The 26,410-nt window shown below is 62.0% G+C and overlaps 1 protein-coding gene across 9 annotated transcripts; it reads right to left on the minus strand.

Annotated features, from left to right (window-relative positions):
* SPIRE2 (spire type actin nucleation factor 2) lies at positions 1 to 26,410 on the minus strand. Of its 9 annotated transcripts, none has more exons than XM_036231182.1 (15): positions 26,055 to 26,410; positions 17,438 to 17,481; positions 13,701 to 14,057; positions 11,133 to 11,213; positions 10,863 to 11,021; positions 10,360 to 10,446; positions 10,069 to 10,192; positions 9,826 to 9,995; positions 9,118 to 9,307; positions 8,093 to 8,214; positions 5,682 to 5,816; positions 5,507 to 5,574; positions 1,915 to 1,942; positions 1,062 to 1,180; positions 1 to 734 (listed from the first exon to the last, which is right to left on the minus strand). In XM_036231182.1, the coding sequence occupies exons 1-15, from the start codon at positions 26,323 to 26,325 to the stop codon at positions 512 to 514; spliced, it is 2,178 nt and encodes a 725-aa protein (XP_036087075.1). In that variant the 5' UTR covers positions 26,326 to 26,410; the 3' UTR covers positions 1 to 511. The 9 variants fall into 9 exon arrangements, with proteins under 9 accessions (XP_036087075.1, XP_015984439.2, XP_036087078.1 ...); XM_016128953.2 differs by having other exon boundaries at positions 10,857 to 11,021; positions 26,055 to 26,406; XM_036231185.1 differs by lacking the exon at positions 26,055 to 26,410 and adding an exon at positions 25,427 to 25,923 and having other exon boundaries at positions 10,857 to 11,021.

The raw sequence follows: 26,410 nt of genomic DNA on the forward strand, positions 1-26,410 counted from the left end.
GACGGAGAACCCCTTTATTAGGCCAAGAGTGGCTGTGAATACATGTTTACAGCGCTCCTCCGGCACCGCACCGAAAGCATTGAAGGGCGTGGCCTCAGAACTCCCAAGGGGACAGCTGTGTGATACCTGCCTCTCAGCCCACTCAGGCAGCCCCTGGGGACGCAGGCACCTCATCCCCGCCTGGACGTGCACCCGAACACCAGGGCAGGGTCTCCTGAGCCCACCACCCTCTGCTCTGCCTCCTACCTGCCTTCTTTCCTGTCCTGTCCCATCTGCCCCCCAGCCCCAGGATCCTGAGAGGAAACAGCCTCCTCAGGGGGAGTCCTGGAAGTCAGCCTGACCCCCAGTGGACTCGGGCCGGGAACTCGTATATAAATATTTAGGCTATGCATGTCCCATAAACATGTCCGCGGCTGCGCGTGTGCATGCGCGCTCAGGAGGCTGGCCGGCCGCTGTGCCCGGACCGGGAGTTCCCAGCCTGCGCCAGGCCTGGCCGGGCTCCCGAGGGCTGTCACTTGAAGTCGAGAGTCCAGGTGTTGGGGACGTAGAGGGACTGGGTCTGGCGGGCCCGCCGAGGGGTGGCGTTGAGGGCGTCCACACTCCTGCGGCTGGAGCGCACGACGTCGGCCACGAAGCCGGAGCAGTCGCTGCAGACGTCCTTCAGCAGGCGGCCGTGGGCGTACATGTGCGGGAACTCCTCCTCCACGCCGCGCCACGGCGGCCCCTGCAGGGACCTGGGGGGGGAGGGCCGTCAGGGGCCGCCCTCTGTCCCCCTATCCACTCCCCGGCCCTGATCAGGCCTCCAGGCTTTGGAGTGAACATGCTGGACAAAATGCCCCTGGCGCCAGCTGTTCCTGGAGAGGGACCCGGGGCCTGGGCCCCGGCCACCCACTCGCTTTCCCTCTCGTACTGCTCAGTCCCCAGGCCCCCCAGGTTGCTGCACCTCAAAACCGCACTGGATTTGTTTCCTTGGGGGCGTCCCAGCCAATAAGCCGCCCCCGCCCCCGCATTACTGTCGCTGCCTGACCCCGCCCACGCCAGCGGAGAGCGTGGGGACGCACTGGAAGCCACCTCCTCTCCGCGAGGGACCGCTGCTGGCCATCGACGTCCTCTGCGGCGGACTCTCAAAGCCCAGCGTGTAGACGGGGATGTGTGCAAGCTTCTTAGAAGGCATCTTCATCTGCGATACAGAGGACAGGTGGACACAGGCACCCACAGACACAGTCCAGGCACCCCGGGACCACACCTGCCCTCGGCCGTGTGGCAGCAGGGGCAAGCCTGGAGGCCACCCTTTGCCCCCGGGGGCTCCCTGGATGCCCCGTGTGCCGGGTCCGAGGGCGCATGCCTCCTTCCCCACAGCCACTTCCTGCCGGAGGGCCGCCCGGCAGCACCTGAGCTGTGTGCAGGACGCTCACTGCTGTGGGGGGTCCCCCCCCCCAGGGACAGGCTGCGAAGGGTTTGAGAACAGCGATGCTGGGAATCCCTCTAAAGCAGATTCTGGTTACTGGGCTGAGGCGCAATGGGGTGACACACTTCTAAACCTCATGAGTCACTGTCTCAGTGCACGTGTGGCTACGCAGACACCCACACTGCTCTAAAGGCCTCCCCGGGATGCCGTGGCGTCGGGAGGTGGGACTCGTGGAGGGGACAGGAAGGGTTTCTCGGAAGCGTCCGGATAAGGAATGCTAAGGAAGGACCACCTACAAGGGTCTGAAACCTGCACGGCCTCGTGAAGGGTAGGAAGGGACCCCGCCCGGAGGGAGGAGGTGACAGGTGACTAGTGAGGGTGGGGTGGTCTCGCAGGAGGTGGCAGAGCCCGTGCCACCCTGCCACCTGCCACTCCTGGACGAGCCATCAGGCAGTAGGACGTCCGAGATGCCTGGGGGCCTCACTCGGACCCCAAGCGATCCTCACCTTTATGCTGCAGGAAGTGCAGACGGCTCTGGAAGGGAAAAAAGGGAGGAGCGTCAGCTGTGAGGAGGCCACGAAGACAGCTACCCGTGGCCTCCGTGTCCCCAGCACACCTGCCAGGCCAGCTGGTCCCTGCCTTCCACTGGGCTCCGGCCACCTCGGCATTTCCCTTCCATCTGACTCTCGAATCTCGTTTCCTTCACTCAGCTCTACATCTGGGCCGCTTCTGACCACGCTGGCTCCTTCACAGGGAGTCCTCGGCCTCCTCGCCAGGGCGTGCCCACTCCCCAGCAGAGAGTGCCACCTAGCCAGAGGGGCCTCGGTCGAGGGGCTCAGCTTTGAGCAGCAATGCACATTTTTTTTATTCCCCACACCTGCTTTCAAAAGTAAATACCTGCTTGTAAAAATCTGAACATTATAACTGTGATTTAGACAAAGACGCCCTGCTCCCCTAAAGCCCCACCCTGAGGTGGGCCCTGCCAGTGACGCAGCCTTCGCGCTCCTGATGGAAGCACATACCAACAAAAGTGTGCGTTTAAAATATAAATGAGTGAAATGCACCAGGCACTCTTCTCCACATCAATGCACGTTGTCCAAGTTCATTTCTTAAAACCAGGCCCGTGTTCTCTCGCATGGATGTCCCACAATTAATCTGTCATCAGCAAACCTCTGAGTTAATTTTATTGCACTGTGGTCAGGGAACAGACTCTGTATGACTTGAGTCCGTTTACATTTTTGAGACTTGTTTTCTGACCCAGAACATGGAATATTTTGGCGAATGTCTGTGTGCACTCTGCTGCTGTTTATATCTTCCGTGTACGCACGTCAGTTAGATCAAGATGGCCGATGGTGTGGTTCAGATCTTCTGTACCCTTAGCTTTGTTTCCGTCTACAAGTTTTATCAATCGTTGAGAAAAGACTATCGCCATCTCCCGTTATAATGTGGATTCGCCTATTTTCCCTGCGGCCTTATCTGTTTTTGCTCCGTAGAGTCTGGATCTCTGTTGCCAGGCGCACGACACGTTTAGGCTCCTGTTTCCCCCTTTTCCTCTGGTAGTCGCTTCTGCTTGCGATCCGCTTCCTGTGACGTGGACGTAGCGACTCGAGTCCCTCCACACGGTGTTGGCGCGGTGTCATCGTTCTCCATCCTCCTGTTAGCCCGGTGGTGTCTCCTTATTTACGGCACATGCCTTGTAGGTAGCGGATCGTCTTGCTTCCCAGGATCAGTCTTGGAAACTCTGCCTTTTAACTATGTGGTTTAGACCATTTACAGTTAATGCGATTATTGAAACAGCTGGGTTTACGTCTGTCGTCTTGCTGTTTGTTTGTCCTGCTTGTTCTCAGTTCTCTCTTCCTTTTTCTGACTTCTATATTAATGAAGTAGCGTATGATTTTATTTCACCTTCTTCATTCACTTATAAGCCAGTCCTCCATTTCGTTATTTTAGTGGTTGCTGTGGGGCTTACAGTATGTGGCTTTAGCCTATCACAGTCTACCTTCGAGGAATATTTTACCGCTTCACGCAGAGGATAAGAAACTCACAATTGTACACTTCTGATTTCCCCCCTCCCTGGCCTTGATGCTGTCGTTACAGTAACTTTTTACTCACAGATATGTTATAAGCCTCACCATACATTGTTATTAAATATTTTTACAAGCTTGGTAATCTTTAGATGCCAGACACTGAATTTTTTTTTTGTTGGGTGCTAGTTGTTAGTTTACCTTTTACAGAGTTATAAGAAAACAATGTCGTCTTTATCTGAGTAGCTGCTGCTGCTGCTGCTGTGAGCCCTGGGTGTGGACTCAGAGCCCCACGTGGCGTCGCCCCCCTCCAGCGCGAAGGGCCCTGTTTCACCTTTGCGGTAGTGTGGCTCTGCTGGTGAATTCTTTTGGCTTTTGTATTTCTGGAAATGTGTTTAGTTTTGCCTCTTTTTGAAACATATTCTTGCTGGATATGAATTCTTCAGTGCTCGGGAGGTGTGGTTCCACTGTCTGCTTGCTTGCCCCGTCTTGATGAGAAGTCTGCAGCCAGTCTTCTCCGTCCTTCCTCTGCACACGTCATGTCTTTGTGTGCTGGCCGAGTTTAAGGATTTTTCTTTGTCACTGATTTTGATTAACATGTGCCTTGGTGTGATTTTTGTGTTTCTTGTACTTGGGACTCATTGAGTTTCTTGTGGGCTTATATTGCTCATCAAATTTTGAAACTTTTTTAGCTTATTTCTTTAAATGCTCTCTTTGTCCCCCACTTCTCCTTTGGAGACGTTAAATACACCTCTATCGGGTGTCTGGACATATCCCGCAGCTCACGACACCTTTTTCACATTTAGAATTCTATCTTTTCTTGGTGTTTGTATAGTTCCTATTGCTATCTCTCGGAGTTCACTGATCTCTTCTTCTGCATATTCTTCTGGGTGTCTAACCTGCCATTAACATCACCCAGTAAACATCATCCCAAACACTCCAGTGTTCATGTGTAGAGGTCTGATTTGTGTCTTCTTTATTTCTTCCGTGTCTCCCAGAACTTTCTGAACATATGCAGCCCGAAGCTCCCAGTGTCCCCATGTGCTCATTTGCACACCTGCTCCAGTTCCAGTGATTTAGACCGAGTTTCTCATCGTGGGTCATGTTTTCATGCTTCTCGACGTGCCTGATGATCTTTGGACATCAGACATGTTATCTTGCTGGGTGGTGGATATTTTTATTCCTGTTCTTGAGCTCTGTTCTGGGAAGCAGTTAAGATGCTGGGGAACAGTCTGGTCCTTTCAGGTCTTGCTTTTTGATTTGTTAGGTCCAGAGCCATGCTCAGGCTACATACTTACTCCCCACTAGTGAGGCAAGGTGCTCTGTGTCTTCCACTCGGTGACCATGAGTTACATTCCCACTGTGGCTGGTGGGAGCAGATACCATCCCTGTCACTATTCCTTTGGACCTTTAGGACAGCGACAGTAAACTTTTTCTGTACAGGGCGATATAGTAAATGCTTTAGGTGTGGCTAAATGAATGCCATAAATAAATAGGTGTGGCAGAGCCCCCATAAAACAGGTAATGCGCCATTTGTGGCCCATGGTATCTGCCCGTCCCTGCTTCAGGGTGATTTTTCTGGCCTTCAGTACTTTGTTTGCACGTACATGCTGACGGGTACCCCGCTGAACTCTCGGAGGACCCGAGCGCGTCTCTGAGGCTCTCTCTGGACGTCTCCCTGGGTCCTCAGCTCATGCCTGGAAAGTGCAGGCCGCTGAGCGGCCACAGGGCTCACCCGCCTTCCCGCCGTTTGTCGCCCCGTGTCCACTGTCCTCAGAGGCGTCGTTCCATGCTCGCTGCCTTTTGTTTTTGTTCTCGTTTTTTTGGTTGTTTCAGGTGGAAGGTGCCTGTTACCCCACCTTGGCTGAAAGTAGGAGCCCTTTAGCTATTAAATTAAATTAAATTAAATTAAATTAAATTAAATTAAATTAAATTAAATTAAAGACTCTGTTCCTTAGTTGCATGAGCCATGATGCGCGATACGACAGGAGGTTCTGTTGGACAGTGCTGCCCTAGGGGCTCTTTACCTCGTCCTTCCCTTAATTCACAGCCAAGCTGTTTGCAGAAGGCTCACCTCTTGCAAAAGAGACAGGTCGGCGGCCAGGAGAACAGCGGGAACTTGGTTCGGCAGCAGCAGCAGATCTGTAAGAAAGGCCTTGTTCAAGGCCAGTCTTGTCCGCGCCTCGCCAGGCCCAGCCCCGCCCGCAGCCAGACTCCCGCCCGCGGAGGGCAGGCTGGGGGTGCCTCACCTTCCCCTTCTTCAGGCTGCTGAAGAGCTCTTTGTCCTGCAGGAATTTCTCCATCTCAGCCTTCACCAGCACCCGGCGCACATCCATCACTTCCTCCACCGTCAAAGCGAGGCTCTCCACGGGGTGGCTGAACTCCTGGCGGGAGGGTCCAGGGTTGGTGCCCATTCCAGGCTCAGGCGCAAGGCCCTCCAGGAGCCTCTCCACAAGCCCCTCCCCCCGCCTGAGGACCACGCCATCTGCCTGGCCTCGGTCCACCCAGGCCCAGTGCTTCCTAAAATGCCCTGGCCCACAGCTCACCCTGCCTGGAGCCCCACAAGCCCACGCCTCCCTGAGGGGTCTTGCTGCTATGGGCAGCGCTCCTGTGGCCTCGCCCTGCCCAGCTGTCCGGCCCGCCTTGGCCCCTCGGCAGCCACACTGTTCACGTGAGCCTGTTCTGCAGTGCTCCCAGACCTGCATGTCCGCCTCCCGCCTTGTCCCCCACCTGCACACACACCAGAACCGAACAGGGTCCCCCGGCCCACCGCCCCTACTCCCAGAATCTCCTCCCCGGCAGCTGCGGGCCCTAGACCCTCCTGTTCCTGCCTCACTCAGTGCTCACCACTCGGGGGGCTGAGTGCGCCCGCCTGCAGGTAGCATGTGTCTGACTTGTCATCACCACCCACCCTCTGGGCCATCACGGTGAGTACAACTCCTGCCCCTCAGAGCTCAGCTTGGCACGTAGCTTCTCAAAGCCTCAGCTCTGCTTCTGCAAACCGAGGCCGTGCTTCGGCCCCGTCGAGGGAGTGCGGAGGTCCATCAGCGCCGCGCCCCGCATGAGGCGGAGCCGAGCGACTGCGATGAGGCCGTGTGAGCGCGCCACAAAGACAGGAGTCCTGTTTCCGATTTTCCGTGGATTACCCTGTGTAGGGTTGCTGAGCACATGCTACTGTGTGACCTTGGGGACAGTTCTCCACTCTGGCCTAAAGCATCAGGTCCTCCGGCTTCTGACGTCTACTTCCCATGGCTTGGGGGTGCTGTCTGTATTTGAGCAACCCCCTCTAGACCCTACAGATGTTACGCTAACAGCAAACTTGGCCAAGAGATCTTATGCTGGGTGCAGAGACCAGCAGTCTGCTCCTGGGGCTGGGCCCTGAGCATGTGCTCAGGGTGGGGACGAGGCCACCGGGGTCCGCCGAGGTTTCACAGCCAGACCTCTCAGAAAACCCTCTCAAGACCTGAGACTGACACCTTGGGACTTGTCACTTTAAAATATTTCCCCAATTCCTTGATATATCTCTCTTCAAGAAGTGGTCCCCAGGGAATGGGCTTAGTGACTCGATTTTAATGAACAGATTAAGATGAGAATGACAGTGTTACTTCGGAGACTTGGTTGTAAGGACACTGTGGCCTCTGCCTGGCTCCCTCTAGGCCATGTGCTCTGAGGGACCAGCCACCACATTGCGAGGACACTCGGGCTGCCCATGGAGGGTCCGCGTGAGGCGGCGCTGAGACCGCTGCCCATAGCCGTCCCGCCGTGGGAGGGCCCTGCAGCCCCGGGGAGCCCCCAGATGAGATGGCGGCGCTGGCCAGCACGCCAGCTGCAACCCCTCGAGGGGCCTGAGCCGGGCCACCCGCCAAGCCGCCTCGGGGTTCCAAACCGTCGGAAGCTGCGTGAGAGGACAGAAGCTTGTGGCTCCAGCTGCTGCGTTCGGGGCGATTTTCCATGCGGCGGTGATGACAAGCCCAGCACTCGAAGGGCCAGCACTCCGTGTGGCCAGGGTGTTAGCAGACGCGTCCGTGCAGCACCCACACTTCCCAGAGCGTTTTAACGCCTCTCGCTCGAGCTTCCTGATTAAACTTGGAGGAAGCGACGACAAAGACCATGCCGCCGACAGCTCTCCCCGTGCCGGCAAGGTGCCCAGTGGCTCCCCGGCACCCTCGCTGTGGCCCCGTTTGATAAAATCACACACCAGCACTCAGGTCCGGGTGGGCCCCTGAAGTACCAACAAGTGTCAGCTCTACACGATCACAAATCAGACGAAACTTCACGGGAGGGAGGGTGAGCCATGCAGTGGCAGAGTCGCGACCAGAGTCACAGCCTCGACCCGGTGGAACTGCTCTCCCATCACGTCATGAAGCCTAAGAGCCACAGGGCGCCCAGGCCTGTCCCCTGTGCTAAGCCCAGGGAGCTGGGGCTGAGATCAGACACAAGTGTCCTCTGAGCAAGGGCCTTCGGTCCCGGGGGCCGCAGTGCCCAAAAGGCCCAGAAGGCGGCAGCACTGAGCAGCCTCTCAGATGCAGAGGCTGAAGCACAGACCCAGCCACCCCACTGAAGGCTCTGGGTGGAGCCTGGTACAGAGGAGGGTGACAGTGTGCGCTCCGGAGGCAGCCCCACCCCAGCCACCCTGGACGGCAACGCCTCCCTCACTCACCAGCCACAGGTGACTGGCGTCTGGGGCCACTGAGGCCTCTGGCCTGTCTTCTGCTGAGCCCAAGTCACCACGTCGGGAGGAGCTGGGGTCAGGCTGGAACTGGACGCCCACAGGGGAGGAGCCTGGAGGAAGAGCACGGAGGCCTCGTCAGGACGACCGGGTGGAACACCAGTGTGTGGGGGGAGGCAGTGCCCAGGGGACGAGCGAGGTGGAGGGACGAGCCAGGCAGCAGGGGAAGCGGGGGTTTCATGGTGTTTGGGGGTGGGGGTTAACCAGGCAGAGGTCACGTGGAGAGCGTGTCACCCACGCCAGGGGCCCATGCAGTGCAGCAGGCCTTAGGGACCCCTGCAGGGGTCGGAGGCCCACGAACGAGCCGGCCGCGGGGGCCCCATGGCAGCCGCAGTGCAGGCCGTGCGGGACCTCCCTGCTCTGCTGGCCCAGTCCCTGCGCTCCGCACGGGAGAACTGCCGTGTGCACCATGCTCCGCCCTGCTGGATGAGGCTCCAGCAGGTTACCAATCACAGCACCGGTGAGGGGCGCAGCCTACACCGGACCTCAAACAGTGCGGCCCCAGAGCCCACCCCCTCCGGGCCGCCAGGCGGGGGGCCTCGCGTGGAAGGGACGCCTCTCCACGGACAGAAACAAACAGAAGCTAGGAGGCTCTGTCGGTCATCTGTGCATCCATCCGTCCATCTGTCGCCCATCCTCCAGCTGCCACCTGTCCATCTACCCACCTACCCAGCTTGCTTTATATACCAATACGTTAATAGTGATTATCTCTAGGTAATAGGATCGTGGGAATTTTTGAACAGTTTTTTAAAAATGTTTACAGTAAATACAGATTACGAGTCTAATAAAGACGCTTTCAGGTTGGAGAAGTGGGGTGTGCCTGCCGAGGTGATGAGGGCTGTCTGGGCTTGAACGTTAGACACCCTCGTGCAGGACGAGCTCTGTACCCTCTGGGTGCTGCCTGCTCGGGAAGGCAGGGGACCCGCACGAAGGGGACGGGGCGAGGCAGCACTTGCCAGGCTCCTGGGCGCAGGACTGCCAGGAGTGCACGCTGCCCACACGGGCCCGCCACGGCTCCGGGGCCCCTGGGGGCCGGGCGGCCGGCTGCCGGCCTGCAAGCGCTTCGCTCCGGAGCTGGACAAGGTCGTGCTCTGAGAAAGAGCGGTCCCGCTTCAGCGTCACTTCCCCGCATGGGGACTCTTCCTCCTGCGGACACACCAGACTCAGCCCGACCCTAACCTCTCTGCCCACCCATGCCCGGGCCAAGGCGCAGGGCACGCCCTGCCGCTGGGTCCGCGGAGGCCACCGGGCCGTCCTCTACCCACTGCCCAGCCCATCCTCTGGACAGTGGCAGGCCAGTGCCCCCCAAACCTCCGGGAAGTACGGGGAGGACAGGGCCGGTGTCAGGCTGAGCCCCCTGAGACGGCCGCCGCCCTGGTGCTGCGGCTCAGGGCACCGCGAGGAGAGGGCGGGCGGCCGCGCTGGGACGGAGCTTCCCACGCCCACCAGGGGGCGCTCGCTTCCGGCCCCAGGGAGACCCGCGGCTCCGTTTCCCCTTTCGCGTGCTCGCGGCACAGGGCTCGGAGCCACCGGGCCTGGGAAGGGTCCTCGAGCCCCCCGTGTTCGCCCTCGGGGCAGGACGCTGGCTTCACTGGCCGGCACCCACCGCACGGCTGCCTCCCGCGTCCTGTCCCCGCCCCCTGGCCTCTCCTGCGGGCTCTGACCTCAGACGTGGTCATCTCCTCCATCTCCGCCAAGGTGGGCGCTTTGAGCAGGACCCGCGGCCGCGGGCGCGGGGCAACGCTGCCCGCATCCGTCGTGGACAGGTTGATGCAGGAAGTGGACTTGACGTCCCCAGAGCAGGCGTTGAGGATGCAGGGCAGAGAGCCGAACTCTGGGGGAGGCAAGGCGGTGAGGGGGCGCCGGGGGCTGAGGGGGGCGGGCGGGGGAGGGCGTCACTCGCTCACCCCGGCCGCCCCAGCGTTGGGCCCCCACTGGGCGCAGCCTCCGCTCCTGCTTGATCTCCTCCAAGATCTTCTCGTGCAGGGTCCTCTGCTTCTGGGGTACCGGGCGGAGTCTCCGCTCGGAGACCTGCAGGGGTGCGGGAGCGCGGTAGGGGAGGCCAGACCCGGCCCGCAGCAGCGGGGAGGAGTCCTGTCTGAGGCCACCAGGACCTGGGGGTCCCCGGCGGCTTCCCCAGCAGAACCGCCGGCCTGCCCTTTGGGGGGCAGCGGGAAGGGGGAGGCATGGAGCAGTACCTGCTTCAGGGGGGGCCGAGAGCGGATGAAGTCCAGGATGAGCTCATGGGCGTCCTTCTTCACCCTGGGAGGGATATCCCCATCCACCTGTGGGGAGGGTGGGGAGGCAGAGCCTGAGACCCCATGGCCGTCCGCTGGGGCCACAGGGCCCCTCGGCCTGGCCGTCACGCCAGCCTCCCTTTCAGAGGCTGCTCGGTGTGGCTCCGGGGTCTGGCACCACCAGCAGCTCCCCTGCCCTCAGATGCTCCACGTGGACATGGGGCCGATGGCACCCACCTCGCGGTCATCGCAAGAACAAAATGAACTTGCACATCGAAGATTCTGAGGGTGATGCCAGCACGCGGCGGTGCGAGCGTTCAGGGGACGCCCCGTGCCCGGCGCCTGCCCCTCCCCGCCCCCCTCCCTGCGGCCCGGCCGGACGCCGCTCCACTGGCCCAGGCGCAGGCCAGGGAGGCGGAGCCGAGGCGGGAGGGAGGCGGGGCGTGTGCCCAGCTCACCATGACCTTGCGCAGCTTGTAGTTCCTGGCGCGGATGTCCTGCATCAGCATCTCAAAGGGCGTCAGCTGGAACTCGGTGGGCAGCGGGTTGAACTCCTGCTGCTGCACCTTCCTCAGCTTCACCCCGTGGCGGAGCTCCCGCATGAGCTGGACCCAGAGGCGGGCCTGGGCGGCGAGACACACACGGCCCTCAGCCCGGGGAGGGGTCCAGGCCCAGGCCCAGGCCCAGGCCCGGCGGGCACCGGCTCCCCATGTCCCGGCCGGGGCTGCTCTTACCCAGTCCGTATGCCCCAGGCTGTCCAGCTCCGCCCGGGGCTGCTCGGCCTGCGGCTCGTCCTCCCGGAGCTTCTGCAGCATCTGTCAGTCCAGGAGAAGGTGGCGGAATGGCAGCTGAGGGACACAGGCGCCCTGCCCGCCATCCGCCTGGACACCCCCTGCCACATGGGCTGCTGCAGCAGCCGCGACAGGGAGAAGGGGGCACTTTGGCCAAGGCTTCGGGGCTCAGAAAGGTACCTGGGGAAACCACGCCAGCAGCCTGGGACCCACACGGGACACTGGTGTCCTGTCGGCCACCTCAGGCCCCCTCTCCTGGGCAAGGGCCGGGGTGTGAGTGCGGCCCCCACACAGCCTCTCCGCCTGGCCCACACACCCCAGCGGGGCGCAGGGCCCCCAAGTATGGCCGGGCCGGGGCGGAGGCTGCCCTCGCTCGCCCACGGAGCGCTCTCCCCAGCCCGTGGCACACAGGGCGCACGGGAACGCCTGCCCAGCCCCTTCTCCTGGGCCACACGCACCCCCCCCCCCCGGGCACATCCACAGCCACTGCTCTGCACTGACCCCGCCTGCCGTTTACATTTATCTGCTTCTTTAGTTGTCGTGTGGACTAGTGCTCCGTGAGGCCACGGCCACATTCTCTGACTGTTTCTTCCTCGCCTTAGTGTTCCTGGCTCCTAGAGCAGTGTGTGACACATGCTAGGTCTCCAATGTCGGTTGAATGAATGAATGAATGATGGATGGAGGATGGGAAGATGGATGAATAATAATAGAGGGAGGGAGGGAGGAAGGGAGGGTTGATGGATGGAGGGATGGATGGATGGATGGAGGATGGGTGGGTGGTTTGGAGGGGAGGTGAGTCACTCAGCAAGTCCTGGGAAACATTCACAGGTATGTATTTTATGAACTTGAAAATGTTGCCTAGTGGTGAGAGCCCAGGGCATCAGGGACTGTTGGAGAACTGCCCTATGCTGAGAATTCGGGAGGAAACTGCGAGATTCCCCGCCTTCGCTGCCCTGGATCTCAGCAGGAGCCAGGGCCTCTGTTGGCACCGACTCCCCCAGGGGCAGAAGCACCTGCCCTTTAGCACACAGCCCCCACCCCTCCCCCGACGAAGACAGAACCGGTTTCCCTGGCTTGAGCCCCAAGCCACTTGCCAGACTGCTTTGGGACCTTCTGGACAAGCCGCCAAGCCTCTGACAGCAGAAGCGGTGTGGTTCAAAGAGCAGAACCACGTGGTGGGCCCTGTGGGCCGAGGGCGTGGACGGCGGTCTCCCGCCCTTCCTGGGGCATCTACGTCCATTCCTGAGCAGGCCGTCTCTGCCCAAAATGCCACCAATTTCCTGAACGTCTTGTGGGTCGACTGCTTGAATCTAGAGCTGTTTGTTCCTGCTGATGAAAGAGCTCTTGGAGTCTGGAATGGGATGACCTCGGCCATGGGACAGAGGGCTTCGAGGAATGGACGACAAAGCATTAGCCCCCCCCCCCATTACGGCAACAGAAGGACATTGGCAAGATGCCAAGGAGGAGTGGGGAGGGCAGATGGGACAGGCGGGGCGACCACCCCCCCTGGGCTACGACTGGGCTGCAGAGGAGGCTGAGCAGCGTCTCATTCGGAACAATCCCGAGAGCCCGCTCAGGCCCAGAGGGTCAGGAGAGCTGCGAGATGGCTTCCCGGTTACCGGAAGAGAGACATGCATCAGTTAATGCCAAAAACACCTCCTGCCACTCAAGCCACAGAGAGCCGCGCAAATTCCCCAAAGCTCTCCAAAGTCTTCACTTTCTCATCTGTCGCATGCTGGTGGGCGGCGGGGGCCCGTGTCTAAGACCCCCACTTCAAGGGAGAGGCCGGGGGAGTTGAGAGGAAGACCACCAGCCCTTAACTCTGGGGAGGCCAGCCCTGCGGAGAGCCAGCCTGGCCCTGGCTCTGCCAGTACTAGCTGTGTGACTTGGGGTGAGGGACAGTCTCTCAGGGCCTCCCGCTGCTCATCCGTAAAGTGGGCAGTAACCACGGAGGGCGTGGAGAACAGCGCTGGACCGTCCCAGCGGGGCCTGGGCAGCGTCTCTCACTGAACTGCCCGCTGCCCCGAAGCTCCAAGCACACTGAGCACCTGTGCGTGTCTGGTGGCAGGAACTGGCCGCCTTTAGCATCCTGTTTGCTGAAGGAACCAGCCCCTGGAGCGGGGAGCTAGAGCCAGAGGGCTCAGCCCCATCTGCAGCTGTGAACCCGGGGTCAGGGTTTAATGACTAAGTGACTCAGAGGTGACAGGAGCGGGTCATGGGGCCAAGAGGCTGAGAGCCCATTACACGTCTCTGAGCCTCGGGTCCCTGCTGGGGAAGGAGCAGGTGTGAGAGGTCAGTGATACCCACAGCACCCCATGGAGCGCAGCCCCGGAGCCATCGCCCCCTTCCGGGAGGACAGAGGGACCTGCGGCGGGAGGGGGACAGGGGGACAGGCTGCCGCGCCCTGCCGACCTCTGCTGTCCACTGCCCACTGCCCCTCCCGGGAAGGAGCCACCTCGGCGTCAGCCCACCCCTCCTGCGACGCCGCCCGCCGCCCCACCCCGGGCTCACCTCCTTGGCCTCGCGGACCCTGGCCAGGAAGGCCCGCAGCTCCAGCGTCTCCAGGAAGAGGGCGCGGCACACGGCCTGGTAGTGGGCCGGGGCGCCCCGGGGGTCGGTCAGGCGCGCGGCGCACAGCCGCATGGCCTGCGCGAAGCTGCGCACGGCCCGCGGGCCGCCCTCGGCCTCCTCCTCCTCCTCCGGGCCCCCGTAGCCCTCGTCGGCCGCCCCGCAGCCGCCGTCCTCGCTGTCGTTGTTGGCCATGAGGTCGATGAGCCGCTCCAGCTGCGGGCTGAGCTCCCGCTCCTCGCTCTCGTCCAGGCCCCAGTCCAGGGCGCGGTAGATGGCGAAGCCCAGCGACTGCACCATCTGCGGGGCGGGGACAGCGGGCCGCGCCCGGGTCAGGGCTGCGCAGGAGGACGGCAGCCGCCGGCCGTCGCCCGAGGCGGCGCAGCACGGGGCCCCCCGAACGCCACTTAGAGCGCTCAGGGGCGCTCGCCGGACGGCACGGCCACGCGGGGACGCCGTGGCCGCCTCTCACGGCAGGACGTGCGCGCACGGCCGCAGCTCCCCTCCCAGGCGCTGACTCGGAGGAAGCGGACGGCGCGCCCAAACCTGCAGCGCCCACCTGCCTTCCCTGGGGACGCACAGCCGTGGACCCCCTCCCGGCGGGGCGCGAGGCAGCTGTACGGGGGGTGACGGAAGCCGGCCTAGTCTCCCCGCTGCGTGCCCTCGGCCGAAACGCCAGGCGAGACGAGGCTAACCCGCGGCCACGAAAAGCAGGTCAGGGCTCTGAGCCCGGCCGGGGTGGGGAGCGGAAGGGCGCAGGAACTTTTGGGGTGATGGGAGAGGTCTGTGTCTTTGGTGCTGGTGAAACGGTATACGCATTTGCCAGGACTCAGCGAGCTCAGGTGTGAAGCAGACCCCCACAGGTAGGATTACAGAACACAGAGCAACCTAGTTAGGCATCAGCTTTTAATGCACTGTGCGAGGAGGTCGCAACCCAGAGGAGAAAGGCTAGCGTGTTCATTAGATGCTCCTGGAATAAATTGCTTAACTATAATGATAAAGTTTGACACCTGAACTCATAAAAATCGACTTCTCACCTAGATATTTTAAACTGCATACAAATTTCAATATGTGTAAATTTAACCTGAAAAAGAAAAACCTAAAATATAATTGTACCTGAGTGGGGTGAGGGCAGAGGGGTGGAGCTTCTCTGGGCCCCGATGCTCCTGTTTGCTCCCTATAGACTTGAAATTCTCCATAGTAAGTTTTTTTCAAAGTGCATCGGCACATTAAAAGTCCGTGAGTCTGGAGGAGAGAGACCTCTTAACTCAGCATTTCTCAGTTGTACTCGGCAGGGAACCCTGTTTTCACAGACTACCACTGACGTCTGGGGAAAGCACTGCTGTTTGAAAGCCATCTCTGCGCCCCGACACCCTGCTCGCGGGGCGTCTGCTCAGACGGAAGCACCGTGCGGGGTGCAGTTTGATGAGGGCCAGTGGGGCACCTCCACCCGGGGTGGGGTGGGGGTCGGGGACCGTGGGGGTGCTGCTTCCAGTTCGCACAGAGCTCTGCGTTTGTGTTTCAAGCGGCTTTTGTGTTGTCTTCTCTTTATGACAATGATACAAAAGGACAGCTTGTCCGCGTGCGGCACTAGCTGAGCTCTCGGGCAGTTTCACTTGCAACAATGCACGAGATAACCTCTCGTGTCATAGGTAGGGGACAGAGGCACAGAAGTCAGGTCGCTTGGCAACAGCTAGCAAGCGGCCAGCCTGAACCGAGACGCAGGTGCGTGGCGGGTGGGGCCACACCCTCCGCAGGACGCCTTCCCCACCCGTCCACCCGGCCTGTCCCCACCAAGTGAAACCCAGGTGAGCCGGCCTGAGCAGAATGGAAGGACAGGTGGTGAGAGCCAACGCTGGGCGGGGACAGGGCGCGAGAACAGAGCTCGCCGTCCTGCAGAAACGCCTCAGGAAGCACCCCGACAGTGGAGGAGGCCGGGGGGGGGGCGGGAGGGGCACAAGGATCTAGCCTACAGCCAAAAAACCCCCAGACCACTCTTGGTGCCTGTGTCATCTCTGCTTCGGGAAGGCAAGGTCGCTGACCCTGCTCCGAGTCACGCCCTGAAATCACGACTCAGAAGACGGGGGCCTAAAGGCGGGCGGCACCGGCCAGCAAGTGCAAGGCCCGGGCTGGGGCCGGGTGGGGCCCCCCGGGCAGTGGGCTAGAACGCAGCACAGGGCCCCTCAGCACTCCTGGGCCGGCGAGAGCCACCCAATTCCCACCACGTCTTCTGTGGCCCCCAGGTAGGTGCCAGGAAGGAGATGAAGCTCACCCTTCCGAGCCGGCCCCACAGGCCCTGCCGGCCCTTGTGCTGGCTCTGACCATTCTGTCAGGGGGACTACCCTGCCACACGCAGCAGGACAGGCGGCAGGGGCGGGGGGCACAGGGAAGCCCCCGCCTCAGCCTCTCCCTCGTCCTCGGCCTCTGGCCTCAGCTGGGAGAGAGCCTCCTAGCCAGCAGCTGGCGTCAAAGCTGCTCAGTGTCCCGCACATTCCACCCCCGCCCCGGGAGCCAGTGCACCCTCTCCCTGTAGGGAAGAGTCTGGGCAGCCAGCCAGAGTCTCAGGACCTCCAGGCCTGCAGCTGGGGACCCAGCCAGTAGGGTCCAGCCCTGTGGCCGAAGGGGCTACAAAGAGGAGCTCAGGTTGCAGGTCGCTCTAACCAGGAGCCAGTGGTGAGTCTAGGCCAGCGTGATCAGCGTCCCCTTCGCCATTTCCTGGGGTGGGGCCATGAGGTGGACTGATGGGCCGCCAGGTCAGACCCCACTGACAAGTGCCCTGCAAGTGGCTTCAGCACCCATCACAGCAGACCTCTGAGTGGCAGGTGCGGCTGTGTCTCCGTGGGAAAGCCGGACCACAGGATGGCCTCCGAGCAGTGGGGGGCTTGGGGAGCATCCCCTGGCTTTAGCAAATAGGTTTTCAGAACAGTGCGCCACAGCGAAAGGGAGCGACAGCTACCCAAAGCGATGGAAACGAACCTTGAAGACATGTTGTCCTCCCCCCCCAAATTCCAAAAAACGACGTATAGAACAATCCAGAATGCAGAGTGAGCCTAAGCAGCGTGGCGTTTAAAGAGCCCAGGGGACCTCGTCACGGACACCATTCGGAGTCCCTGGCATGTGGTGGCGATAAAGGAGGGGAGCTTCAGGACGGTTTTATTGTTGCTTTCAAGTTCTCCACGACAGAGGGCGTAGCCTCTCCTGGCCTATACCCACCCCGGGGTAACACTGGGCTTAATGTGCACACACGTGCTGCCCGCAGAGAACTGTCTGAAAGGCAGTGTGACGATACACATCAAATATCAAATTCAGGACCAGTTACCGGGTTTGGGGGTGGGGTGGCTGGGAGACATGGGAGCAGCCCGGCTGCTGCGGTCTGAGTTCAGGGCGGGGTGGGGGTCCCTGCCCAACACTCTACCCAGGGGGCCGAGCCCAGTACCATTGCTTTCCGTCCCCTCAGGGCCATCAGCCTGGCTGGGGTCCTCGTTGCACCGAGGGCTCCCTCTCCTCACCCGCCCACCCTCAGAAAAGCCTCTTCCTCAAGCCCTTGGAGAATTCCACCCTGTCCTGCCCTGTGCTGCCCACAGAAACAACTATATAACTTTGCAGCTTCCAATTTACATTACATGATGCATGGAAGTTTTAATATGTATCAAGCAAACCTAAAAATGGTTTTAAAGTACCTGGGCTTCCGAGCTGGCCGGTGACATCACCATCGTCGTGGGCTCTGCAGGAAGAGGGACAGGCAGTCAAGATGAGCCCCTCACCCTCAGACCTGAACAAGGGGCCACCCTCGACACCCCTAGACACACACCGCGCATCCCCAAACCCTTCTTCAGACACCAGCGCTTGCAGCAGGCCGAGCCCCTGGGACAGACGCCTACAAGACCCAGCTCCGGGCTAGACGCCCAGGTGTGGGGATCCAGGAGGGCCCACAGGACCCTTGCCCAGCTCACACGGCAGTCTCCCTGAGTCTGCCCCTCCTACCGGGGGAAGCAAGGCCGCAGGCAAGAGTGGAAAAAGCCAAGAGGAGGGAGGAAGAGGCGCTGGGTTAAGTTGCCCCATGGGACCTCGCAGCCTAAGGCTCTTGGCACAAGGGAGCCGGGTGCCCCGAGTCGCTCAGACGGAGCCCGTGCTCAGAGCGGAGGGCTGGCTGGGCTTCCAGAGCAAGTCAGCCGCAGCCACCGCCCTGGATCCGGGCTTCCCCACAGCCCGTCAGCACCTCTGCCAGACCCGGGGCCCCTAGCTGAAGCCCAGATGCTAAACTGGTCTCTTGCATTTTATTATGTTTATTATTAAACATGGCACTGAGTTAGCATGTTGACAAAGGCCACTTGCGTAACCCACATCCAGCTTGGGAGGTAGGTGCTTCCGGCACCCATTTCACGGATGAGGAAACAGAGGCCCAGAGGGCTGAACTTGGCCAAAAGGTGTCACAGCAGGGGGACCCCAGGATCTGTGCTGTAGCTGCTCCCCGAGCCGCTCCCCAGGCCGGATGAGACGTGGACGAGCTGGCACCCCCAGCCTGACCGAGCCTGGCAGACATGAAGACCCGCGTTAGGACGGGGACCTCGGCTGCCTTACACTTTCTGGAATGAGGTAAGATATTAAAAACACAAACCACGAAATTCCCTGCTAAACGAACCTGCTAACTACACAAATATTTTCAAAATGCCACCAAGCTCTGGGAAGGTTGCCAAAGGCAAATGGATGGATCCATTAAAATAATGGGGCCCTGCCTGCTCTCGGCATGGGCAGAGTTAGCAAGACTGAGCAGCCGGCAGCTCCCTGCGGGCCCTGTGCTGCGACTGGGCGGCGGGGGGCAGCTGCGGGAGATCAGACCCTGAGTGGAGGCGCTTGCTGGAGGGGACCAGGGAGGGGGCCTCCAGGGCTCTGAGCCGAGGCTCAGGGCCACTGCGAGCATTCTGGGTGGAATGACCGTGATGCTTCCCCCGCGGCTGACGTAGCCCATATGCTAACAAAAGTAAGTGTTCCTGGGCGTAACTGTCCGCCAAGTTGCAAGAACTTGGGAAGTCTGGGTTTCAATAAGCGAGCTTTGCTGTGACCCCCTCTCTAGAATGAGGAAACTGGAGCTCAGGCAGATGGAGAAATTGACCCGAGACCATATAGCTAGTAAACGGCTGAGCTGGGACCCACGCCAAACACTGCCAGACCCCAGAGTGAACCCTCCTGCCCGAGAACCCCAGAATGCCCAGGCGGAGCTGAGGGGCTGCCCTTAACTTCCCCACGTGGTCATGCAGCATTGTGCAAAGTACCTTTTGCTTATCGAAAAAGCATCTGGAGAGGCAAAGACCCAGACAGAGGCAGGCCGCGGGGACGGGGGGGGGGGGGGGGGGGGGCTGAGGGCACTCGGACTAGACGCTGCGTCCCCTCCCCCCAGCACCCCTCCCTGGCGAGCACACCTGTGCCGAGGTGCACTGGAGGGGAAGCCTCTCTGGTTTCTTTTGTATAAAATAACAAATGAGAAGAAATCGAGAAGCCAGGGACTCTTCTTTGACGTGCTCTGGTGTCTCGTAGTGAAAGACGTCATTTGGGAGAGTGAAGTCCGAGGAACTTTGTGGCCTGGAGTCCCAGCGACTTCAGCCGGAAGTGCTTCCGGCTGCCGAGCAGGTGGGGATGGGAGGAGGACACCTGGCAGCTTCCGCCGGCTGCCTGGGGGGATGGGCGCAACAGCCCCTTGCGGGACCTGCCCACCTGGGCCGCCCGTGGTTGTGGCTCTCTGCCCTCATCTCCGCACCTGCAGATCGAGGACACCTGCCCAAGCTAGCCAAAAGAACAAGCCAGGTAGTGAGTGCAGACGCTTCCCAGGGCACAGGGCTCTGCAGGGGTGTGGCGCCCACGAGACCGCCAGGGCCTCCTGGCCGGGCTCCCAGGAGACCCCGTACACACGGATGTGAGTGGGCACTAGGAGGGCGGCGTGGCCCCGAAGCCCAGGGGCCCCTGCCTTTCACATCTCGCATCTCGGGCTTGGAGCCTCAGATGGCAGGGCGGTGGACGAGGACAGCCCCGCAGGGCTGGTGTGAGACAGCAACGCCCACCCGAGCGGCCCCCACGGCGTCTCAGAACCCCCCGCTCAGCCCTCCCCTTAGCGGGGAGCCCCGGAGGCGAGCCCTCGTGGCAGGACACTCACCGCCACCTCCTTCCTAACAGCAAAACACCTGAGCGGCTACTGAGACATGTGGAGACGTCCGCGAGGGGACAGCGGACGGCCCCTAAGAGGAGGCGGCGTCCTGTGATGAGGCGAGCTGAGCCCCCACTGGGCGCAGCGGAGGGCAGCCCCTTGCTGACAGCGCGTGCACACAAACGTGGGTGACGAGGCTGGCGGGGCCTGTGCTCCCTTCGCGCTTTCTGAACTTGGAGGATGGGGCGTGCTAGAGTCAAGGTTAGTGCGTGCGTGCGTGTGCGTGTGTTGTGTGTGCAAGGGACAGCGTCGCCTCCACACTCGGCTCAGAGCAGCAGCTTGGCATTGGACAACCTATGTGACTTAGAGCAACTTACTGACTGTCTCTGAGCCCTTCTATAAAACAGGGCTGTCACCCACCACACGGGTTCCTGCACAGATTAAACAAAACACCTAGTGTCGGCGTCTAGTGAGCCATCAGTAAATGCTTGTTGCGTCACCGAGGAACAAATGTCACAGCTCGAATGAAGTAACGCCCTGGACGGGGTGCTGGTCTCTGCAGCGAGGGAGGGAGACGCCGCCCGCTCGCACCCTGGCCGAGGGCTCGCTGAGCAGACACGGAGAGCTCCCTGGGTCCAGGGCACCCGTGTGTCTGGCGCGGCCGCCACCCTCCCCTCGCATCCTCCAGCGCGCACCTCACATATCACCCGCGGGGTGTGGGCTCCTCCCCCTCAAGCGAGAACCCAGGAGTCGAGCGAGTCCTCGGGAGACCCCCGTCGGGGAGACGTGTGCTGTCCAGAGCAGCCCTCACCCCAGCAATAAACTCTCAGTTCATCTCTGAGCCTTCGCACAGTCCCGATGCCTTTCTGCTCCTGCGAGTGTGTCCTGGGGCCCCAGGAGACACCACCACCGGTCCGGCAGTCAGGCAGCCCTACAAGTCACTGCGACAGTAAACGACTGGGCCGCCCCCCCACACCCCCGCTCGGCTAAGGACGGCGCCCCCCCCACGTCCCCGCTTGGCTAAGGACGGCCCACCTGGGGTTCTCGAGGGCTTTTGGGGGGCTGTTTCATTCAGCCTTCTCTGTTGAGCCACAGTACAGCCCAGAGGGGGCGAGGGCCCTGCCCAGGTCCCCTGGCTGAGCGTCAACCCCTGGCCCTGCACCGACCATCTGAGTCGTCCTGGATTTGGGGGTGTCCCAGCAAGGCTGGGGGCCCCTTCTTCAGGTGTGGCCCAGAGAACCCCACACAGTGGGCCCGCGGACCCAGAGGGCTCCCGGGAACTCGCCAGATATCACTGTCAGGCCCGCACTGGACCCGAGTGGACCAGAGGCTCCAGGCGGGCCCGCGTCAGTCTGTGCGGCACGCCCAGCCGTGGACTCACTGCGTGAACCGCCCCCTCAGGCCCAGGGCCAGGGCTGCGTCCTGCTGATGTCACAGAGGTGGGTCCAGGTGGGAGAGACGGCGACCCTTCTGCCTGAGGTGTCTCCCCTGCACGCTCGGCAGAACACGGGCCGCCAACCCGCCACGGCCCAGTGGCAGGGCCCGGGGACACACCCGCCCACGTGAGCAGACCTGGGCAGCAGGGGAGGTGAGCCTGCGACGCGTCTGGCCCGAGGGAGACCATCTTGGGTTGTGACCTCTGACTGGACTGGAGTGAATGTGCGTTGCTGTGACTCCGTGCAGAGTTACGCAGCCAGGGGAGACCACACCGCTCCGCCTCCTCCTCTCCAGTCCCGGGAGAGGCTGCAAGGCAAACGCCCTCGCCCTCGAGAGGACATTCCGACGGGGTGCCAGGCAGCACCGCGGAGCGGGGCACGCCCTCCGGGCCGGACGCAGCACGGGCTGACCTGCCCGACCATGGGGACGCCCGCTGGCCGCGGCCTCGCCCGGAGGCCTCGCTCCCTGAGGGGTCTGACAGGCTCAGAGCGAACCCCCAGTGTCTTCCTGCGGCCGATACTCACTGGCGCAATCGCTTACGTGACCACATCCCCAGTGCCCCTCTGTGGGGCCAGTCACACACCTCGGGGTGAAGGCCGTATCCCCCACAAGCCAAAACTCAAGGGTGCGCAGGGATCCCAAGGACCCCTTCTCAAGTGGCACGGCCTACCCCGAGAGCACAGGGCAAAGTTCAACAACGGAGGGTCAGGTGACACAGCCACACAGGCTAAGTTGCCCCGGGGTCACCTGTGACAGCACGCCCAGGGCGCACCCTCCCCCACGCCCAGGGCCAGGCGCCCTCCCCGCCCCTGCCCCTGGCGCCTTCAGCCCTTCCCCGTTTCCCGAAGGGGAGTCCGCGAGACACCACCACATCCCACTTCCTGAAAGCTCCCCGCAGGCGCCGGCTGCTGTCGCCTGCCTCGGGCCGTCGGCTTCACGTCCACGCAGCGTCTGTACCAGGCCGCCCTCACGGGGTGCAACGAGCACAGAGCCCCAAGGCCTGAGCGCCCTGTGTGACAGTGAGAGTGGGGACCCAGGAGCGGGAGACGAGAGCCACTGGAGGGGCCCAGCTGAAAGGAGCGCTTGGCTGCGGGGAGGTCCAGGAGGCGGAGGCTCTTTCAAAGCAGGTCCCAGCTGGTCAGCTGGTGGGCGCGGCGGGGCAGCGCGGGGATACCGCCATGCAACTCTCGCCCGTGTGTTCGCCTGGGCCGACAGCCATTTACGAAAACAGAGGCAAGCTAGGGAGACAGCCCCCAGTTCCAAGAGCAGACTCGCCGAGCCCCGCCTGAGTGCCCGATCCCACGAGGCAGCAGGGCTTCCTGGAACACAAGTGGCCCAGCGCGGGCCCACTGCAGCTCCTGGGAGGGGACGCGCTGGGCCAGGACACATTCGCGTGGGCATCTGCAGCGGGGACAGACGGCCCATTTACATGCCCGGGAACCGCGGCCCGGAAACAAGGCGGCAACGTGGCGCCCGTGTGTGCGCGTGCGACTGCGTCCGTCTGTACCAGTGTGTCTGTGTGTGTGCATGCACACGCGTGCTTCCTGGCCCCAGGGCGTGGGCTCCCCACTGATGTCCCTCCTCGGTCCTCGCCACCATCACCCAGTTTATGGCCAGGGGCACCTGCTCCTCAGCACTGCTGTTTCTCTAGCCGCTGGGCTAGAAGTAAAGAGGAGGAAAGAGAGTTCCGGGCCCCACGGAGCTCGTGACACAGGGCTGCCACAGCCCAATGCAGGACAGACTGGGTCGTTCCCGTGTTTGGGACTCAGGGCTGCACCATGAGGCGATTGGGAAAGTCCAGTGTCATGCAGTGTGGCTACACCGAGGGGCTGCCCGCAGGAGCCTGGCACTGGAGACGGCACCTAAGGGTCAGCCAGCCTCAGAACCACAAGCGGGAGGGGCTAGAGAGCAGCTGTGACCCCCCGGACAGGACATGCGAGGCACCCAGGGGCTTGCGAAGTGTTAGCATTGCAACTGACACGAGGAAAAATCAGAAGCGTGGGGCGGCGTGCAGACCAGCAGAAGCAGAACAGAGGATATGGGAGGCGATGGGAGGGATGAGGCGCCGGGCTCGGCGCCGCCCCGGGGCTCGGTGCCCTCACCCTGCCCTCGCTGCCACACAGCCCAGGGCCTGGAGAAAGCATGTTTCCCTGGCAGACGTGGGCCGGAAAGGCAGGGGGCTCTGCACTAAGGCGGAGCCGAGGCTGCCTTGCGGGGGGAACCGTCCGGGAGGGCATCGGGTGAACAAAAGGGTCACCCGCTCGCTGACTGAGCTGCAGCTAAGGAATTGGCTTTGCCCCGGGCAGCGGCTCAGCACACGAGGGCACATGACATGTAAAGGGACCCTTTCCCTGTCAGAAGGCTCAGTCACGGCCTCTTAGAAATAACGTCGCATGTTAGAGTTTTCCTTTCTCCTACTTCCAGTTATGAGGGAGCCTTCCCCGTTCCTGGAAGCAGGGAGGGTGTACCCACTTCACGGTAAGATACCGTTATTCATCCCCTCAAGTGTGGCTTCGTTTTGTTGCTGACTTCTTGAAAGTTAATTCAAACATACGCTGAGGGTCCACCCGAATGCTTTCCTGATTGCCATGAACAGCAGGGAGTAAGCACCCGCCTTCCTGCGAACTCACCGATCATCACTCAGGCCCCAGAGAACACTGGGCTAGCTGCCTGGACAGACGGTTGGTCTAAAGGTCAGAGACAGGAAAGAAAGTTCGGGTAACCTACTTCTTAATCTCGAGAGAGAGAGAGAGTGAGCCATACGCCTGAGCCCTCACGAGGCACGTTTGTGAACAGAACCAAAGATCACATCGAGTAGAAAATGAAATTGTAACCCCTCCCCCATAAAGGTCAACACAGGAGGCCGGGCTCTGAACCCCGGCCTGGACTTCCAGCCTCGCTGCCAGCGGGGGAGCAGCAGGAAGTGCCGATGGGTCTTTATGACCAGGAAAGAGGGACAGCATGTCCCTGGGGGCCGGGGAGCTGCGCGGCCCCACCCCGGAGCACGGACGGCAGTCGTGGCCGCCTAGGAGAGCACCAATGAGAACATGGCGTGACGCCCCCAGTCAGAGGGGTGCCAGGTGCGCCTCAGGTCTAACCACTGCTATGATCGGTTGTGCAGTGCCAGGAGCCAGAGCCTAGGCCACACGATCCTCAGGGCGGGGGAGGGGCACTCGGGTGGTCCTTCAATAAGGAAGACACAGCCAGAGAAAAGACCTTTGTGAATGTGCAGACTCCGGGGCCCCATGGCTGAGCTGAGGTTGTCACGCACAGGCGCTGACCCCCACCTTTGAGGACAGTGTACTGAGCACTGAATCCAACCCTTGTCGCTTCTGTGTGACTTTGGGTCAGCCTGAGCCTCAGCTTACCCGAGTGTAAAGTGGGATACCCTCGGGGCGCCAACTCTTATGTTCTCACCTGTCAAACACATTGGTGCTTTCTGTGCAAAGTACAGCAACTCACAAGTGTCCCACCAAGAGGGAGGCGGGAGCAGGGCACGGGGTGAGGAGAAAGGCAGTGCTGGCCGGGGGCGGGGCTCCGCGGACTGCTCCCTGTTACGAAGCAGCTGTCGCTTCTGTCCACCCCTGCCTGGTCCTTCCCGGGCTTCCCTGACGCCTGCCCGTGAAGATTGTGCAAACCCACAGCTCTCGGGGCTGGCTGGAGAGAGCCCAGCCCTCCAGCAGCACACACGGCCAACCTTTGAGCTTACCCGCAGGGAACTGGCTTTGGGGTAACATCATCATATACTCCATACCAGCACTACGGCTCTCCAGAGAAGAAAGTAACTTTTTCCTGAAGAAGCCAAAACTCACCTAAACTTTGAAACTAATAATAAGATTAAGTAATAAAAAAAAAAAAACTCACCTACACGCACCGTCCTGAATAGGCTTTGCACACCCTTCAAGGGCTTAAGTGTCGGCCCCTGTTCATGGTTACAGGCAGAGGACGAGGCACGTCGTCCCCCAAGTTTTGCACACTCTCCTTGTTCCCCATCAGCCCAGGACGTTGGTGGCCATTCGGCAGGGATTCCGCCTGAGGCACAGCCCTGTCCTCCTCCCACCCTCTCGCCCGTGAGAAAGAGCCCAAAGAAGACCTCTGTCCCGGTCCTGCCTGAGGCGCCGGTCCTGCGGGTGCGGGTGCAACGCGGGTTCCATACCACAAAACGCCGGGTGAAGAGAGGACAGGCTGAGGGCCGCAGACCGCAGAGCCGGCGACCTGCCTGCGCGGGAGACCCCGAGCGGGCGCGGCGGAGCCCAGCCTCTCCGCCCAGGGTGCACGGCCACCAAGCCAAGGCCCCCTCCTGCGAGCAAACACACCCTGCGGCGGGCAGCCAGCCTAAGGCGGCCGGCCCTGCCGGGAGGTGATGGCCTCCCGGACGGGGATGTCGGACGGGGGGAGGGGCTTCGAGGCCGAGAGAGGGACGGGTGGGGACGAGCAGGGGCCTTCCAGGTCCAGCAGAGGGAGAGAGGGAGGGGCCGGGCAGGGGACGGAGGTCTAGATCCCGGCGCAGAGCTGGGGCGGGGGAGGGCCCCCGATCCAGAACGGAGGGAGGGCAGAGAAGGCCCTTCCGGGCCCGCAGAGAGAAGGCGGAGGGGGCGCCAGGTCCAGGGGCGGGCGCAGGGGTCGCGGTCGCCTCCTCACGACGGCCGCCGGCCCCAGCCGCGGCGCCCCGACTTCCCGCGCGCGGCGCCGCGCCGCCCGGCCACACCCCCCGGCCTCACCTGCGGCGCCGGGCGGCGGCCGCGCGCCGACCGAGCCGTCCCTGCGCAGGAGGATGTCGCCCGTGTCCCGGACGCGCCGCCGGCCGCCCGGCGCGCCCCGCAGCCCGCGGCAGCCCTGGAAGCACACGGCCCACGCCTGCTCCTCGTTGATGGGCTGCTCGTACGCCGTCAGCACCTCCTCCAGGGACAGCTCCCAGGGCTCCGGCCGCCCCGCGCCCGCCGCCCGCGCCCCGGCCGCCGCGGCGCCGCTGGAGCTGCCGGCCCGGGCCATGGCCGCCCCATCATCGCCTCCTGCGCGCCGGGCCCGTTTCCATAACAGCCGCGCCCGGGCGGCCGACGCACCCGCGGAGCGCGGG

The sequence above is a fragment of the Rousettus aegyptiacus genome, unplaced genomic scaffold (assembly GCF_014176215.1).
Source record: "Rousettus aegyptiacus isolate mRouAeg1 unplaced genomic scaffold, mRouAeg1.p scaffold_m13_p_14, whole genome shotgun sequence".
Classification (NCBI taxonomy): Eukaryota; Metazoa; Chordata; class Mammalia; order Chiroptera; family Pteropodidae; genus Rousettus; species Rousettus aegyptiacus.

Coding starts and splice junctions, on each gene's coding strand:
- SPIRE2 (XM_016128953.2), bottom strand. CDS start 26,325: ATGGCCCGGGCCGGCAGCTCCAGCGGCGCCGCGGCGGCCGGGGCGCGG. Junction 11,214..13,700: donor GGGTCCGCGAGGCCAAGGAG/GTGAGCCCGGGG, acceptor CTGGACTGACAG/ATGCTGCAGAAGCTCCGGGA. Junction 9,996..10,068: donor CCAACGCTGGGGCGGCCGGG/GTGAGCGAGTGA, acceptor TGCCTCCCCCAG/AGTTCGGCTCTCTGCCCTGC.